The 17,246-nt window shown below is 39.0% G+C and overlaps 4 protein-coding genes and 1 pseudogene across 4 annotated transcripts; 3 read left to right on the top strand and 2 right to left on the bottom strand.

The window, feature by feature from the left end:
• The first annotated feature begins 1,602 nt into the window (after nucleotides 1–1,602).
• On the top strand, nucleotides 1,603–2,674 carry LOC101306485 (phytochrome A-associated F-box protein-like). The gene has a single exon (XM_004290741.1). The coding sequence runs from the start codon at nucleotides 1,652–1,654 to the stop codon at nucleotides 2,555–2,557; it is 906 nt and encodes a 301-aa protein (XP_004290789.1). The 5' UTR covers nucleotides 1,603–1,651; the 3' UTR covers nucleotides 2,558–2,674.
• Nucleotides 2,675–3,268: 594 nt separating this feature from the next.
• On the top strand, nucleotides 3,269–6,097 carry LOC101312805 (general transcription factor 3C polypeptide 3-like). The gene has a single exon (XM_004292609.1). The coding sequence runs from the start codon at nucleotides 3,269–3,271 to the stop codon at nucleotides 5,972–5,974; it is 2,706 nt and encodes a 901-aa protein (XP_004292657.1). The 3' UTR covers nucleotides 5,975–6,097.
• An 814-nt stretch (nucleotides 6,098–6,911) lies between these two features.
• On the bottom strand, nucleotides 6,912–8,713 carry LOC101306193 (universal stress protein MJ0531-like). The gene is made up of 4 exons (XM_004290740.1): nucleotides 8,393–8,713; nucleotides 8,195–8,289; nucleotides 7,530–7,651; nucleotides 6,912–7,309 (listed from the first exon to the last, which is right to left on the bottom strand). Exons 1-4 carry the CDS (start codon nucleotides 8,565–8,567, stop codon nucleotides 7,222–7,224), a joined length of 480 nt encoding a protein of 159 aa, XP_004290788.1. The 5' UTR covers nucleotides 8,568–8,713; the 3' UTR covers nucleotides 6,912–7,221.
• Nucleotides 8,714–14,019: 5,306 nt separating this feature from the next.
• Nucleotides 14,020–16,395, top strand: LOC101305904 (probable E3 ubiquitin-protein ligase BAH1-like 1-like). The gene is made up of 6 exons (XM_004290739.1): nucleotides 14,020–14,501; nucleotides 14,651–14,895; nucleotides 14,988–15,242; nucleotides 15,475–15,612; nucleotides 15,721–15,779; nucleotides 15,866–16,395. Exons 1-6 carry the CDS (start codon nucleotides 14,324–14,326, stop codon nucleotides 15,969–15,971), a joined length of 981 nt encoding a protein of 326 aa, XP_004290787.1. The 5' UTR covers nucleotides 14,020–14,323; the 3' UTR covers nucleotides 15,972–16,395.
• LOC101312520 lies at nucleotides 16,049–17,079 on the bottom strand (annotated as a pseudogene).
• Between the last annotated feature and the right edge of the window lie 167 nt (nucleotides 17,080–17,246).

Raw genomic sequence — 17,246 nt, 5'->3', positions numbered from 1 at the left:
AAATAAGTTTATCACATTAGCGTATATACAATTCTCGTTTGTATGATCAAAATCAAGTCTTGTTGGTAATTCCACACCAACTTGGAGGACCTAGAGAACTTGATGATGATCGAATCCGCTAAAGATTATGGATCATGATGCCACAAAAGATCATCGACAATATGTAGTCAATTAAGGTGGTAAGCAATCCACTTGACTAATAGCTCAACGAGTAGAGTTACATGAACGTTTCGAGAAATGCTCCATAAGTGCATTCCACAGTACTTTGTGGTCATTACTTTTTGCACAGATTGCTATTGAAGGCTTTTGTTGATGTGGCGCGTCAAAGACTTTGAGCGCATGAGATGTGAAATCTCGGCATCTAGGCTTGTTAGCCTGGGGGTCAAAACATGTGGTTTAATCCTTTCCAATGAAAGGTTCCACAGAAACCAAGCGAAGATCCGCCTTAGGCATCTAGTACGTCAAAACTCAAATGAGCAGAATGTTACATTGCTCTTGCATATAAAACCAAGCTGTTATGAGACTCGATAGAGGTCACAAACGATGCTTTTAATGGTTTGTCCTTCGGATTGATCATACACAATCCGGAAAAGTCGCGAATTGATCAAACACAATTAGGAAAAAGGTCTCGGATTGATCAAACACAATCCGGTGAAAGGTCGGGGTTGATCAAACACAACCCGGACAAAGAAACAAGAGTGATCAAACACACTCTTGACCCGCGAATAAAATTCCGGGATTTGGGTACCTGCACGCACAAAATCCCAAGCATAGAATGGAGATGGAGAAGGGAGGAAAGAATTTTATCCTCCCCGAGTTATTGAACTTGGAAAAGTTTAAGGTTTCAAAAAACATACATTTCTAGAGGCTGCCGAGAGGAGAAATAACGGTTCGCCTACTTATACTTCGAATTTGGGGCTGAAAATTTGATAGGAGGAGCAGCTCTGGATGGGGAAGCTGCTGTCACAATTTCAGGTTGATCGGAGCAAGGGAAGGTGGTGAACCGGTGGTCGGTAGAGGCGGCGGTCTGGAATCTTCCGGCAGCCGGTTCGGAGACTTTCCGGCCGGTTCTCAGGGTGAGACCGGCGGCGTTGGATCCGGGGCGGAGAGAGCTTTCTGGGGATATAAAATTCCAGCGGAGGGCAGTCGGAATTTTGGTCGGAAATCGGGAAAAACAAGGCTGCCCGATTTTAGGGTTTTGGTTTTTAGGGTTTAGAAAAAAATGGTGGGCTATTGGCTCTAGGGTTAGAACAAAGTGCTGATAACGTGATAAAGGATAAAGTGTAGAGACAAAGAGATAGCAAGAGAGTCATCATCTTATTCATTGATAAGAGCCCTTTATATAGGGAATTACACAATACCAATATGGTAAGGATATGAATACATAGATCTAGTCTAACTACATATCCTATTGGCATAAGACCAAAGCACACATTGAGAATATCCTAAAACACGAACATATCTTATCTAATATTTTTGGTAGTGTGTAATATTGATGGTCTAAAATAGGCGAGTGGTTCGTGAAGGACGAGAGCCACATGTTTTTCCAAGACAAAAAAAAATATCCCATACAACAAAAACAAGAAAGCAAAACGTAGCAGCAGGCCAGTAGATCGAATCGAAGAAGAAAGAAGAAAGCAGAGAGATAATAATGTTCTCGACGCTCCCGGACGACGTCGTTCTGAACGTGTTCTACAAGCTGGACGACGACCCTCGCCACTGGGCCCGCCTCGCCTGCGCCTGCACCAAATTCTCCTCCCTCATTCGCAACGTCTGCTGGAAGACCAAGTGCCGCGCCGTCCTCCCCTCCCTCGTCTCCGCCGACGATCCCCCCGCCGGCTTTTCCTCCCTCCACAAGCTCGCCGTCTGCTGCCCCGGCCTCCTCCACTCCGGCGTCCTCTTCGACCACTCCGATTTCGGCCTCGAACGCGAGCTCGGCCCCGACCACCAGTCCTCCTCCTCCTCCTCTTCCACCCAAATCATCCACCACCAACCGCCGCCGCCTCCTCCGCCGCCAGATTGCGCTTGGTCTCTCTATGACGATCTGTATTTCGACACGGTTTACGACGCCTCCGAGGCCGCCGTAGCCTCTGAACCCCAAAGCGGCGGCGTGGTGGTCTCCGGTGAGTTCCCGGTCGGGAAAAGGCGGAAGATCTGCAGATCGATGAGGTCACATCTGGCCTCCGGGGTCTGGAATCTGAACCGGGAGCAAGGCAACAAGCTTCTCCACAGCCGCTTCCGCGGCGACTCCCTGTACATCTCCGACTGGCCCGGCTGCGTCCACGTGGAAGAGAAGCGCAACTATATGCTGTTCAGAGGGGTGTTCAAGGACTTCAAGGGGTCTCAGGTTTGGCGGAACATCAAGGACGGCAGGAGGAGCAGAGTCGAGCTCTGTTGCGCTTATTGCAGCTGCGACCACACTTGGGATCTCCATTCCGCCTTCTGTTTGCGACGCGGCTTCGGCTACCATGATGATGGCGAGCCCGTCGTCAGGGCTTATGTGTGCGACAATGGTCATGTTTCCGGGGCCTGGACCGACCTGCCTTTGTACGCTTAATCTAGCTTTGCAACTTCAATCGTTTGTCTTTGTTGCTGTTTTCGTTTCAATAAGAAAGTTGTAAGATTTGGTTGAAAAACTTCAGTGTTTATGCTCAATTGATTTGAATTCAGTTCTCTAGCGAAACATCCCCCTAAAGCTCTTGTTCGTGCTCATTGTATGTGTATGTTTCGATTACATTACTCCACAGAGTTGGCATTGTTGTGAATGGAATCACAGGTGCAAATCTTCTTTTCTTTTCTGAATGGACAGGTTCAAATCTTAGGGAGAGCAAGAACAGCCCTCTTCTTTTAAGATCTATCTGCCTTGGTCTTTTTTCTGTAAGAAGAAACCAGCATTGGCCAGCAAAAATATTATTGGTTGAGACTTGAGAGACTCTTATCTCATCCAGAACTTGTTTGGAAATGAAGACGAGTCAGTACTAAATGGGCCTGCTAAACCAGGTTGGAGTGGGCCCAACAAGGAAAATTTACGTGGGGAGCAAGAAGAGTGACAGAGGATGAGAATGAGTAATAAAGACACAATCTTTGATCCAAAAATTACAGAACAAGTTCAAGGAAGCCCTTTGCTCGGAGAATTCAAAGGTCCAGCATCATCAAGATTTGAGCTTTCAGGTCAGATTCAACAACCAGGTTCTGTCCTCCTTTTTCCAATTTCGCCGTGTTCGTTGTTCTTTCTCTTTTTCTTTTAGAGGGTGAATTTTCCTGTGTAATGGATAAAGAGGGCAATGCTAGTTGTGATCATGATGAAGGTCCAAAGTATGTGTTTGATTTGGGTGTTGAGGATGGCATTGTAGAAGATGAGAGAGAAGAAGAGGATGATGATTATGAAGAAGAATCAGAAGGAGACGATGCGGATGATGATGAAGAAGATGACACCTTTGATGTTATGGATTCTGTAGACGATGGTACTTTTGCAGACCAATATTACCCAGATTTTGTGGGGAAGGAGTATGAGACTTTAGCTAGGAAAAAAAGAAAACCACTTGGGGATAATCGTCCTAAAGGCTCAGTTAAGAAGGCCAGGAAAGATGATGGTTCTAAAGGAAGCTTAGAGGAGGAATTGATGGAGTTCATGATGGGCTGGCGGGGAAGGAGATCAAGGAAGACTAAGAAAAAAGGTAGAAGAAAAGGATCAAAGAACCAGTGCAGCCCTGAAATTAGTAGACTTCATAGTAAGGCTCGAAATTGCTATGCGTTTGGGGATTACAAAAAGGCCATACCCATCTTAAAAGAAGTAATTAAGCAAGCACCGCATTTGCCGGATGCTTATCAGACACTTGGAGATGTCCATAGTGCTCTTGGTGATAAATGTAGAGCCTTGAATTGCTACCATGTTGCTGCACAATTAGCACCCAAAAACCCATCTTTGTGGACACTGCTGTTCACAAAGTTCATGGAAGTAGGGAACATTTCTGGAGCTTCAAATAGCCTTTCAAGAGCAATATCAGCTGATCCTGAAGCTGAAAATGTGGTTGCTCTGAAGTTGGATCGTGCTTCACTCCATGTTCAGCTTAAAGATTTTGAAAAGGCTGCTGCTTTGTATGAAGAAATAGTCCAAACCTGTCCTGGTAATGTGAAGGCACTCAAGTCAGGAGCAGAGATGTATGCAAAATGCGGTCAGACTGAACACTCTATCCATATGCTGGAGGATTATCTCAGAGCTCATCCAACTGATGCTGACTTGAGTGTCATTGATTTGTTAGTTTCTCTGCTTATGGAAAATAATGCACATAATGAAGCTCTTCAGCATATTGAGCATGCACAACTGACACTCTATTCCGGAAAAGAGCCGCCTCTTGAGATCAAAGTTAAAGCAGGAATTTGCCATGCTAACCTTGGAAACATGCGCAAGGCAGCTAGTCTGTTCACTGAATTTGCAGCGGGTAACACTAAATTTAATAGAGGTTTTTTACATTTGAAAATTGCTAGATGTTATATGTCCTTGAAGTATAGAGTACAAGCAATTTTCTACTTCTACCAAGCTTTAAAGACACTTGAAGACCATATTGAGGCACGTTTGACTTTGGCTTCTGTACTCCTTGAAGAATCTAGAGACGATGAAGCTATATCGCTGCTGTCTCCCCCGAGAAATCTAGATTGTGTTCCCCTCCCAACTTATAAAGCAAGATCATGGTGGCGTGATGGAAAAGTGAAGTTGAAGCTTTGCAGCATTTTCAGAGCTAAAGGGATGCACAAGGAACTTGTGGACGCAATCTATGATTTGGTACACGAGTCATTAAAGATTATATCACTTGGGAGAAGGGTGAAAAGGAAGCTTTTGAAAAAGGAATTGTTCCAAAGAATCAAAACCTTGGATGATCAGCAAACAGGTAACGTTTTTTCCAGAAATAGATCACGAGCACTTCCTTTATCAGATCATCGGAGAGTTAACAGAGAAAAGAAGCGACTTGAGGAAAAGGCAAAATTAAAGAAAGAAAAGAGAGCTGAGGCAATGGCTGCTGGACATGACGGACAAAGTGATGATTATTCAGATTCAGATGATGATCCTGAAATTGATCCACAAGAAATACTGAAAGGGCCTCCCCTGCCGGATCTAGTCAAGGAAAAAGATAATCATGACCTCATATTAGATTTGTGTAAGTCACTCACTTCCTTGAATAGACACTCTGAAGCATTGAAGATTATTAAGCTTGCTTTGAAATCAACTAAAGGCATGGCAGCTTTCCGGGGGGAACTTCGAACTCTTGGAGCTCAAATAGCTTACACAGCTCTGGATCCTGAGCAGGGGTTGAATTATGTAAAGTACATTGCAGACCAGAATCCGTACAGCAATGCTGTCTGGAATTGCTATTACAAAGTAATCTCCAGATTTAAGGAGGACTGGTATCGCGAGAAGCATTATAAATTTGTGCGCCACAGGCGCCATAGGCGCAACAGATTAAAAGACTGTGCACCACCCAGTATCATAACTGGCCATCATTATACTAGGAAAAGTCGCCATCAGGATGCTGCAAGAGAATACCTTGAAGCTTATAAGTTATTGCCAGAGAATCCCCTGGTTAATCTGTGTGCTGGTACTGCCTTAATCAACTTGGCCCATGGACATAGACTTCAGAACAAGCACCACTGTATTGCTCAGGGCTTTGCATTCCTCTACAACAATTTACGGGTTTGCAAAAGCAGCCAGGAGGCTATGTACAACATAGCCAGGGCATTCCATCAAGTTGGCCTTGTGACTCTTGCAGCTTCCTACTACGAAAAAGTTCTTGGCATTCATGTGAAAGACTACCCCATACCAAAACTTCCCCATGAGAATCCACACTCTAATCCAAATCAATCACCAGGTTACTGTGATCTTCGCAGAGAAGCAGCTTTTAATCTACATCTTATCTACAAACAGAGTGGATCGTTTGATCTAGCTCGACAAGTCTTGAGAGATCACTGCACTTTTTGAGTTTTCAACCGACTTGTTACTGTGTCTGTTAATCAGGGAAGTTGTAAGTCAAAGACATTTCCATTCAGGCAGTTACTGTGTTTGAAATATTGTGAATATATGGCAACACAAAATTCTTGTTTCATCTTATACTGTCCTTTCAAGTTCCCGACACACAAACCATTTAGGGTACTTTCAGCATCAGAACAAGCTCAACTCTTGCAATTTATTGTATATTGATAAACTAATCATCTTACTAACAAAGTTGAAGATATGTGCTAATTTCACTAAAACATTTAGTAAGAAGCAGTCCTTTGAAAAGAAGTTTAAGTTATGTTGGCATACACAGCAGCTGCTGCAATATGTATGTTTTTACATCTTCTCAGGTATTTGAGGCAGGTAATGTTATTTATTCTCTATGGCTTCTTAACAATCATGAAGGTGCAGTGATCATGATGAACACAGTCATCACTTACACTACCCACAAGGCCAAACAGCTCTACATTCACTTGATCAAAATTTAGTGTGAAAATTCTCATATATCAGAAAAGAATAAAAATATGCAGTAGGGCTGGGAATTCTGTTTACAGCACAGTACTGGATCTTCTACATTAAGAAAGCAAGGTTATCCTTGAGAAGCAAAAGATAAAATATTATCAGATTTTGTAATTCTATTGATATTTTGAACCAGTTAAATCAAAATTATACTACAATGTGACAGATGGATGAGCTCCTCCTTGCATCTCAAAAAATCTTTTTTCTTTGTTCATTTTTCTTTTTTAAATTATGTTTTTGGCAGCATAGTCTTGGTGTTTACTTGACCACTGACAGTCACTTGATTATGAAAATGAGAATTTCTATTGCAGTTGGTGTGACATACTTTGGAAGTTTTCCTGAATTTACTTCTCCAACGGATCATATATATATATATATATATATATGAAAAATGCAGAGGATGAAAGGAAAAATCCAGAGTATGATAGAACTTTTGTTTGAAAATCTTGAAGTTTCCGGTTCAAAAGGTAAAGAGGTTATTACATAGAAGGTCCTCTATTACTTGTGCAGCAAGCCATAAATTGCAACTGGTTGTACAAAAGTACTTGTTTATACAGATGTTTGAGGTTTAATCCTCAACTATATGTTACATACCAAAACAATATTTTAGAGTTTGAACTATCACACTATTTAAACTGGAGTAATCCAATTTATTCTAGGTAGCGTAATTTCGCAGACACAATGATCAGCACAAGGCAATCAGCTAGGAGCCTTCAGTGTTTGGTTTTAGGCCTCTTCACGATCATAACACTGCAGTGAGCGTGATGAGCACAATAGTCACTTACACTTCCCAAAACCGCCCTGCACCAAAATCAAACAGAACATTAACATTTCTGCACAATGATGTATACTATTTTGTGCAGCTAATTAATCCAATAAACACTCGAGCTAAGCCATGATGTTAAGCACTTTGATCTTCTCGTTTTCATTCTCAAGAAAGTAAACCAATCAATCAAAGAAGCTACCATACAACTGAACTCTAAAACCTGGCAACAATTGGAATAGGGTCCGACGAATATACCTTTTGATGGCTCCATAGCCATGACTACCCACAACCAAGACGGATGCATGGTGTCTTTCAACAGCCTCACAGAGAACATTCCTGGCATCGCCTTCTATCACCTCTATGACCACATCTTTTACCTGCATAGTGAATGAAAAGTTCAGAAAATCACCATATCGATCACCTTAGATCTTGTCATAACATATAGAACACAACGTCATTACTGTTTTGTTATATGGATAAAAGACAAAGACTAACTACGATGTTAACATGAACCCTTTCTTATTCGTAAAACTTGGATTCAACTCTATGTCCATTTCTGCTTAATCATGTTAACAGCAAAACCAAGTCCATTTCTGCGTAATCATGTTAACAGCAAAACCAAGTCCATGCCGAGATAAAATGGAAAAAGAAAAACATGATTAATCCCTCTCTTCTTCTTCTAGCTCTCTCTTCTTTTCCCTGTGGTCTTTGATTATTCAAGTGAAAGAAACCACATAATGAATTCTGATAGAAAAATTAATCCCAAAACGAAAATAAAATAAAATCACATCTATACAATAACAATCATATAAAGATAAGGTGCCAGAGACTTGCATGATCGAGAAGTAAGTCCCTCTCAATTTCAATTTCAGGAACATGAAACACAAGACAATAAATAAATCTGTGGATCGAATACATACCGATTTAGAAGCACAAAACTCCTTGGCCTTCTCACTAACGCGAGCAGCCTGCTTCTTCAAATCAGCATCCACAATCGGCATAACCTCAGCAGCCCCTGCAGTTGATTCAACAACCAATTAAGATATAAATAACCAATAATCACCACCACAACCATGCATATATAATCAATTAATTAATCCATGAAAATTAAGGCTTACCGGGACCGGCGAGGCCGACGACGGAGGACGGCGTAGGCTTGGCGTGGACGATGACGAGCTTGAACGGCGTGTTGGAGCCGAACGGCGCGAAGAAATGCTCCACAGTCCACTGCAGCGCGTAGGCGCTGTGCTCGCTGTCGTCCGCCGCCAAAATCATCACTTGCTTCTCTGCCATTGATGAAATCTAACCTAGCTACTTGTCTCTTGTCTTTCTCTCACTCTTCACAAAACAAAAACAAAAACCAAAACCTGAAAACCCTTTTCTTCTGCTGCTTCTTCTTCTTAATTTCCAGTGTGTTTGTGTTTGAATTGATCACTGTCTAATATAGAAGGAGAGAGAGCTGGAATATTAAGGGGGTGACAGCGACGGCGTCGTTTGGCGCGTGGCGGTTATGAGTTAGCGTCAGGCCCAAGGATTCGCGTGGCCTCTAGAAAGGGCGAGAGCCCCCGCCCACAGATTTCTACGGATAACGGGAATGTAGGAGACCATGCTACTAACCCCGTACTTCGCAAACCAAGGTACATGAATCTAGGAATCCTCGTTAATCTAGTCATTTTGATCTGTTAACGAATTAGTACAAAACTCTGATTCTTCGATTTTCATTTACATAATCTAGTCATTTTGACATGTTAGCAAATGAGTACAAAACTCGTTAAGGTGATTTTCATTTACAAATATAAGAGTGTGACAGAGTTTCGGGTTTCTTTTTGTTTTCAATAATTACTTGGATGCATTACGTACGCTACCATCTATTATTTTTCAGATATAAATATCCACATTGATTGAGTTAAGGAATCGTTAAATCTGTAGTTCATAAAAAATTATGCTTTTTGCTAGGAAGGTCTAGGATAATTTTTTTCCTTTTTAGGATCTTTTATGTAGTGGAGGACACACTTGGAGTTGCATTAGATGATTAGTTACTGTGGAAAAGTTCTCCGACACAAATATCTCAAATCATGATCTAAAATGCTCTTGGAATTTCATTCTGTTTTGCATTACATTTGTTACCTAAGATGCTCTGCGATTTTTGGATCAAATTGTCGGTCTGTTTAATACTTTAATTTTCAAAAAAATTGATAACTTTAAAAATATGTAAATATTATATCTATCAACACCAAATGTCGAGATTTTCATAAAACAAAAGAACGAATAATTTAACGTACATAAGGTAAATTCAACACCCCTGATTTGATTTTCTAGATCTGTCCTTGCCATTTGTTGTAGGCAATTGGTGGTGAATTGGAGAAATGACGAGGCTGACGAGTGGGCATGAATCATGCCGAGGCATAACCACCATTCTTGCACGGAACCAATGTTCAAAACGTTAAATCAATGGAGGTGGTACCAATCAAACAAATAAACTGATTATCGATCTAGTATTAACGATTATGAGGAATTTTAAGTATCATGTCATGTCATCGAATATGAAATGCACGTACATATGGCAAATTAATATCCCATCCTCTATTTTTCTTTTCCTGTTTGGGTTTGCATTTGCGTGAAAGTTAACATCAGAACAGATTCTCATTAAGCTAAGAATTACTTATGCCATACTGCATACATATTACATGTATGTCATGAAATATATGAAGCTGTTTTGAGTATTCATTTTGATGATAAATGAGAGAGAAATTTTAAATACACACCCCTAATCTCTTAATACACACTTTATTGTTTTATATTTCTATTGAGATTTTATAGGTAAGCTAAATGACCAAAACATACATCTATTATTAAAAAAAAAAAAATCATGCTAGAAGTATTCTTTTCAACGTCTTCTACCCTAAAATAGTCGAAAGCACGTCTTCTCCCCTAACCTTAATTCTTCTCCACAATTCATTTTGGGTTGTTGTTTTTTTTTTTTTGTTATCCGTATCAGCTTTAGTTTGATCTTACAGATCATATTGTCAAGTACTACATCCTTTATCAGCTATAGTTTGATCTTGCAGATCATATTGTCAAGTACTGCATCTTTATCATGACATGTTTTATCGAATAACTAGCTATTTATGTTTAATAGCTACTGTACTTCTACACTTGTACTAGCTTGTGAATTTTGAAAACTTGTATTGGTGATTTGGAGTTGAAATATAATAATAATCATTTGATTATAAATTGAACGATGTTAACCACAAATTTCTAGCAAAAATTAGACAAAATAATATGTAAAAAGAGGTACCAAATAGTAAATATATATATTAATTATATTAAATAACGGAATATCTCATAAATTCAGGGCATTTTAGGCAGTTTAGGATGTGTATTAAGTATAATACTGAAATGAAAAACTTGATAGGTGGTGTATTAACTAAAGGGGTGTGTATTAAGATATTAGGGGTGTGTATTTAAAATTTCTCTAAATGAGAAGCACCTTAGAAAAAAAAAAAAAAAAAAAAAAAAAAATTAGATTAGACAGCCTCACCGCTACGCATAGGTTTGCTCGAGAAATACAAAGTTCAACATATATTTTTTTCCTATTCGTTAAAGAAAATGAAAAATCAAGCAGATTCAATACCCAAAACATTAGAGAAATTCTGGAGTGGGAGAGAATGGTCCAATAAGCAGATTCAAATAATCAAGCAGCCCAACACCGTCTAGGTTTTGTACTTTTTACATGGTTCAATGGGCTCTGGGCTCATTCGCAATGGGCCAACGGCTCCTCAATTTTGTTAATTGAAGAGGTATATATGAGATAATCAATAGATCAATTATCAAGTTAGGATTTGGTTATTGACTAAACCAGAGGTAATATCTCAATCCCATGAAATTAAAAACGCAGGTCATACTCACACCTCTACTGATGGCTTAGTTGCAAGTTGGCTTAGTTAATCTCTTAAAAATGATTGAAATGGTCTAATTAATCAGAACTTATGGATCTTGCTAGCTGTTTAAGACTTTAAGCTTGATTTCATCACGCCAACCAGAACATAGGGTCGATCAATACATTAACTAAAAACCCCAGCCTGCATCCTTGTCCTTTACCATCTCTTTGATACATTTGAATCTTTTTAGAATCTTTTTAGTCTTATATATGCGTTTTTAATTTCTAGTCAATTATGTTCTCATACATTCTTTTAGAACGAAATAAATATGAGAAATTTGAGAATCTTTCTTTGCTGGTTTTGCACGATGCTATGGTAACTCATCGATCACCACAGCCCTAGCTAAGCTAGCTATTTGAGTACGTAAGTGCTCGACAACACTTGGTGCCTTTTCCACTCGAAAATGCTAGCTTTTCTAATTAAAGTGATTCACAACCATCCGACCAAAAAGAAAAAGAAAAGAAAAAAAAGAAGTGATTCACAACCATCCATCATCTGCAACATTGATTTGAGGTTGTGAAGCTAGAAGTTTGAAATACGTACCTAAAGAGAGAAATCAATCATGGAAAGGCAAAGCATTATGCAATATTGCAATGCATCATGTTCCAATAGGAACAGCTTCGTTGAAAATAAATAAATATCATAGAGATTAAATCTATATTTCAAATATAAAATCCCAAAGGGCATAGATGATCCCATTCCCAGTTTTGGCCTTTTGGGTTGGAGTAAAGAAGCATTTTGTACAAAGTTAATTCTGATGCAAATTATCTGCTTTGGCTTAATTCGTACTTCTAAGAATTGGTTGGTCAATAGATTAGGCTGCCCAGAAATGATATTGTTAGTTTGACCTAGCCTAGTTTTAACTTATGATCGATAAGCATGCTTATAGTATATATGCACCATCGATCTCACTGAAAGAAGGATATACAGTATTATATTTAGTATTTCTAACAAAATCCATATATAGTTTTCTAACTCTATTATTTGTGTGTTTTAGGTTTGATGCTGTGACTTGCTAACAGTTTTTGCAGTTTAATTTAATCAACGGTTTAGGTTCATCATTGACATATACAAATTAAAGACATAAAATATGACGATCACTAATTCGATCAGGGTGAGATTGTGATAGCACAAAGGGTTTAGGAGTGTAGTCATACGCAAAACCAACGAGACTAGCTAGGAATATTGTTAATCAAGTCATAATCCTGATGATTACTTGCTTGGCTTTCGCTTTAAACATCATCATCATACAGTACGTATTTAACGGCGGAGATAGAAGCTAACCAGGGTGGCGGTGCTGTCGTAGACGACAAGCAATGTTGGTGTGGCAACGCTTCCAGACCTCCCGATAGAACCCTTTACCATTTTTGACCTCTCTCTTTAAAAACAAGATCCGCCGTCAAATGAGCCACCACAGAAGCAAAAGAAGGCGTCAGCCACCAGCTTTGATCCATATATAGAATAGAACACGTAAGGCAGCTAGCCCTAGTTTCCGCGTTGGAAGCTCTTAGCTGTCCGATGAAGATAGATTTTTGGACTAGCTGCTATCTATAGTTTATAGGAATCGGATTTGCCAACCAGCAAAGATCGATGGTCATGGAGACCAACCAATCAAAAGAGAGAGAGAGAGAAAAGAGAGAGAGAGAGAGTTGATTGGTTGGTCTCCATGACCACCAACCTTTGCTGGTTGGCAAATCCGGATCTTAGTTTATATCGGTATAATTTCTTGACTGTGAAACCGTGAAAGGGAGAGACCTGAATAACGACAGGTCCGATGGCCGGAAGCCCGGAAAGGCTAGTCGCATTGAGAACGATAACCGATATAGAATGTATGCGTGTTTACGTACTTGGATCCATGAGTAAACTTGCATGTTTAAGAGTATTGTGTTATGTAATTCTATCAAATTGGCTTTCATCGTGTACCTTACCGAAATACCTAATGAACCGCATCATGATGAGTTGAAATTGGTTTGTCGATCATAGCTAGAAATGACGCATTTGATATCACTCGTTAGGGATAACCATTGCAAGAATATCTTTACCAACGTCCCATTCAATCAAAATTTTATTGTCTTTCTATCTGACTTTGGCCTTCAGCAATATTGATCATGCTAATAAAACTATCATAGATTCATACTATTTTGCGTGGTGCGTATTAGGATTATTGGAACAATATGTCGATCGAGTTTGGTCGTATTAGGATTGAAATGGAACCAAAAGAACTTCAAACATTGGTTATGATTATGGTACACATATATAATTCTCGCCAACCAAACATTGCTGGTGGGAGGGTGACTCCAACCAACTTCCCGTTGGTAGCAAATTCACATGTATCCTGGTTTTTTTTCCAGATTTGACTTGCGCACACTGAATAGTGAATACAAACACATGTGATGCTTATCCTCTTTTTCCTTTCAAGATTTCTTAAAATAATACACTAGTTTAGTAGATTTCAAAATTACTTTCAAAATATTAGTTTTAGAAAGAGCCCTATTACCATTGAAACCCCCACAGTACACCGTGAATATTTTTTATTAGCTGTAATATTTTCTATTAATGGATATATTCTTAAATATTTGTAAGCTGGTAAATAAGGGTCACATATACCCACGAATGGTATTGTATTTGGTACAGTCTTATTTTAGACCCTGCCCAAAAATAATAATAATCATCTTCATTAGGAAATGTCAATCCAACTTGAATATCTTTTCCCAAAAAGAAAAGGAACTGATAGCAAAATCTGGGCCGAGTCAAATTGGTATTCCAAGTTGGTTAAACTTTCCGAGAAAATCTTAAAATTTCTTGGGAATTAAGTATTATTCACAATATTTGTCCTTTTTATACACATCTCATCCAGATGCGTGGCAGAAACCGTTGCATCTTTTTTGAGCAACACCGAAACAAAAACCAGAGACAATATTGTTTTGTTCTTAGGTTTCAGAAAAGCTCATCTCAGGATAAGTGATACACGTATATTTCTCTTGTTAAAATTGTTAGTTCTTTCGTTTCTGTCACACACCCATCTCAGCTTTTGTCAGCAAAGTTTGAATTCTGTGTGAGGTTTTCAAAAAAGAGAGGGAATTGAAGGAGATATTTGATGATCAGAAAATGAAGTTCTGCAAGAAATACGAGGAGTACATGCAAGGCCAAGAGAAGAAGCTACCTGAGGTTGGCTTCAAGAAGCTTAAGAAGATCTTGAAGAAATGCCGAAAGGATTTTCATTCGGAAGACGACATTAATAATCTTGCCGTACATGACCCCAGAACATGCCCTGACCATTGCCCAGGTCCCGAATCTAATATAGTCTCTGTTTTCTGATATTAGAGTCCTTAACTTTGATCCGTAAATTTTATAAAATTCTTTTTGGGTCTGTTTTGGTTTCATGGTTACGAAATTGTTGTGGTGATTTTGATTTGAAAATTTGGTGTTGTGCAGTGTGTGATGGATCGTTTTTCCCTTCGCTGCTCAATGAAATGTCTGATGTGGTAGGCTTTTTCAATCAGAAAGCACAGAAATTGCTCGAGTACCATTTGGCTTCTGGGTTTCGCAAGTACATGCTTTTGTTCAAAGGCAAGCCTCAAGGAAACCATGTGGCTTTAATCCAAGAAGGCAAGGACCTTGTTACCTATGCACTCATCAACGCCATTGCGATCCGAAAAATACTCAAAAAATATGATAAGGTAACTACAGCATCCGAGTTTGGATGAATGCATGGTTTGTTTTGGTTGTTGTTGTTGTGCTTAAATGTGTTTCAATGAATTTTTGGTAACAGATTCATTACTCGAAGCAAGGGCAGGCCTTTAAGTCACAAGCGCAAAGTATGCACATTGAAATCCTTCAAAGTCCTTGGCTCTGCGAGCTTATGGCTTTCCACATCAATTTAAGGCGATCGAATATCAAATCGAGAAAGAGACCGGCCTTGTTTGAGGGATGCTCTCTTATAATGAATGATGAGAAGCCGACTCTCACCTGTGAACTCTTTGATTCTGTCAAGGTTGATATTGATTTGACATGTTCAATATGCCTGGTGAGTTTCCAAGGTTACATTTGTTTTAAGAGTGTCCTGCATATCATGCATTCTTGACTGCATATTTTTGTTGACTTGACTTGTTCTATATGCTTGGTGAGTATGGTGGTGGCTTTTCTCGTTTGGTTGCCCCTTTTGCAGTCTCTTTGAGGCATTTGGTCGAATATCTCGGAACGCAGTCAGAATTGTGCTCTGTTGACAAGTCTTAGTAATTAATGTGCTCAATTTGCAGGACACAGTTTTTGATCCAGTTGCTCTCACTTGCGGTCATATATTCTGCTATATGTGTGCTTGCTCGGCTGCATCTGTGACCATTGTGGATGGGTTAAAGGCTGCCGAGTCTAAAGAAAAATGCCCTTTATGCCGAGAGGTCAGTAATGGATATCCTCAATTTCACAATATGTATTTCCTAGAAAGTTTACAGCCTTGAATTGTAATCACATATTGGTTTGTAATGTGATTGTGTATTCCATTTCAGGCAAAAGTGTACCAAGGTGCTGTACACCTGGATGAGCTTAGCTTTTTAATCAGCAGAAGGTATGTTTATGTCCAGAGTCCATTATGTGCAACATTCTTCATAAATATAATGCAAAGTATCATCCTAATTGTTCAATTTTCAACAGCTGTCGCGAATACTGGGAGCAGCGCATTCAGACAGAAAAGGTGGAGAGGGTTCAGCAAGCAAAGCAGCACTGGGAATCACAATGTCGGTTATTCATGGGCGTTTGATATGATTATCTTGTTAATTCATTTTAGAGCTAGTCTTAGTTTGTGAAAATCCACAAACTTCTTGTTTTTTGGATGTTGTACTGCTTACTTCTTCACCTGTAGTCTTATTGATTCTGTTTTAACTCAATTGTTTTGAGGTGCTTAAGGTTAATCCCATTTGCATTACTCAACATCTGTACTTTTTCTCTCAAGCAACGGCAACAAACCAAGCTAGCTTCTTGCAAGTACATCAGCTTATCAAGCTGTCATGTAAGCTGATTATCATTCTCAGTAGTCTCAGCGCCCTTTTGATTGTGCAATTGTACTGTGTATTTCTAGAGTTAATTGTTTAGGATATGAGTTTGTAACAACTTAGTTGAACATATATACTTGCAATAAAGTTCTTAACCTCTCTGAGTTAATCTAATTTTTGCATCATCCACTACTCAAATTTCGTGATCAGAACCAGGTCACTCGACATGTTTTGAATTGCATCATCATCATATATCTGTCGACCTTTGGCCTTCAAAGTTGGCACCATAACAATGGCTTCATCAACAGTTTCAGGGCAGAGATTGCCGAGAACACAAAGCTCAAACTCAGGTGAACATAATTATTGAGGGTTTTTTGTCCTTGTTTAACGTCAGGGATTCTTGTACCGGCTAAAGCCCTTAGATACTGTAGTGACTTGTCAAATGCTCTATCCTATATTCAAGAATGAAGGATACTTCGCAAAATCATCAAACATTTTGCCTTTTAAGAACTCGTCTCCGATTTTGAGCACATTTCTTCCTCCTTGTTTGAAACTTTGAATGAATGTATGATTTACTATCAATAGAGTATGAAAATCCCAAATATTATACAACTAGGAAACCTACTCCATATGACTCAGAGATAATTATCAGATACAAAGAGAACTCTAAAAACAATTGATTTAGAAAAAATTAAAATTAAAAAAATGCGACAAAAGACATCTAGTCCGACCGCACTCGATGCACGCTAGTGAGGCTAGAAGCCTATGCTGGGGCTGTAGTACACAAGTTTCATAGGCTTAAGACACGTGAAACGAAATTTTAATCAAATAAACGATTCAAGCACAACAACTAACTAGCCTATCAATTTCGCACATATCAATTTTTTTAGTTAATTTCAGTTTTATGTATAATTTCAGTTTTATCTTTTGATTTAAAAAATATTATACTATTGCATAGAATAAACCATGGGTAATATCGAATTTTCAAAAACTAATTATTAGAAAAGTCAAGAAGCCTACTGGCTTTATTATTGAGATCTATT

Source organism: Fragaria vesca, linkage group LG2, assembly GCF_000184155.1.
Source record: "Fragaria vesca subsp. vesca linkage group LG2, FraVesHawaii_1.0, whole genome shotgun sequence".
Classification (NCBI taxonomy): domain Eukaryota; kingdom Viridiplantae; phylum Streptophyta; class Magnoliopsida; order Rosales; family Rosaceae; genus Fragaria; species Fragaria vesca.
This window is presented reverse-complemented; position numbering and strand designations above follow the sequence as displayed.

Coding starts and splice junctions, on each gene's coding strand:
- LOC101306193 (XM_004290740.1), bottom strand. CDS start 8,567: ATGGCAGAGAAGCAAGTGATGATTTTGGCGGCGGACGACAGCGAGCAC. Junction 7,652..8,194: donor AGTTTTGTGCTTCTAAATCG/GTATGTATTCGA, acceptor TTCACTATGCAG/GTAAAAGATGTGGTCATAGA. Junction 7,310..7,529: donor GGCTATGGAGCCATCAAAAG/GTATATTCGTCG, acceptor ATTTTGGTGCAG/GGCGGTTTTGGGAAGTGTAA.
- LOC101312805 (XM_004292609.1), top strand. CDS start 3,269: ATGGATAAAGAGGGCAATGCTAGTTGTGATCATGATGAAGGTCCAAAG.
- LOC101306485 (XM_004290741.1), top strand. CDS start 1,652: ATGTTCTCGACGCTCCCGGACGACGTCGTTCTGAACGTGTTCTACAAG.
- LOC101305904 (XM_004290739.1), top strand. CDS start 14,324: ATGAAGTTCTGCAAGAAATACGAGGAGTACATGCAAGGCCAAGAGAAG. Junction 15,613..15,720: donor AATGCCCTTTATGCCGAGAG/GTCAGTAATGGA, acceptor ATTCCATTTCAG/GCAAAAGTGTACCAAGGTGC. Junction 15,780..15,865: donor AGCTTTTTAATCAGCAGAAG/GTATGTTTATGT, acceptor AATTTTCAACAG/CTGTCGCGAATACTGGGAGC.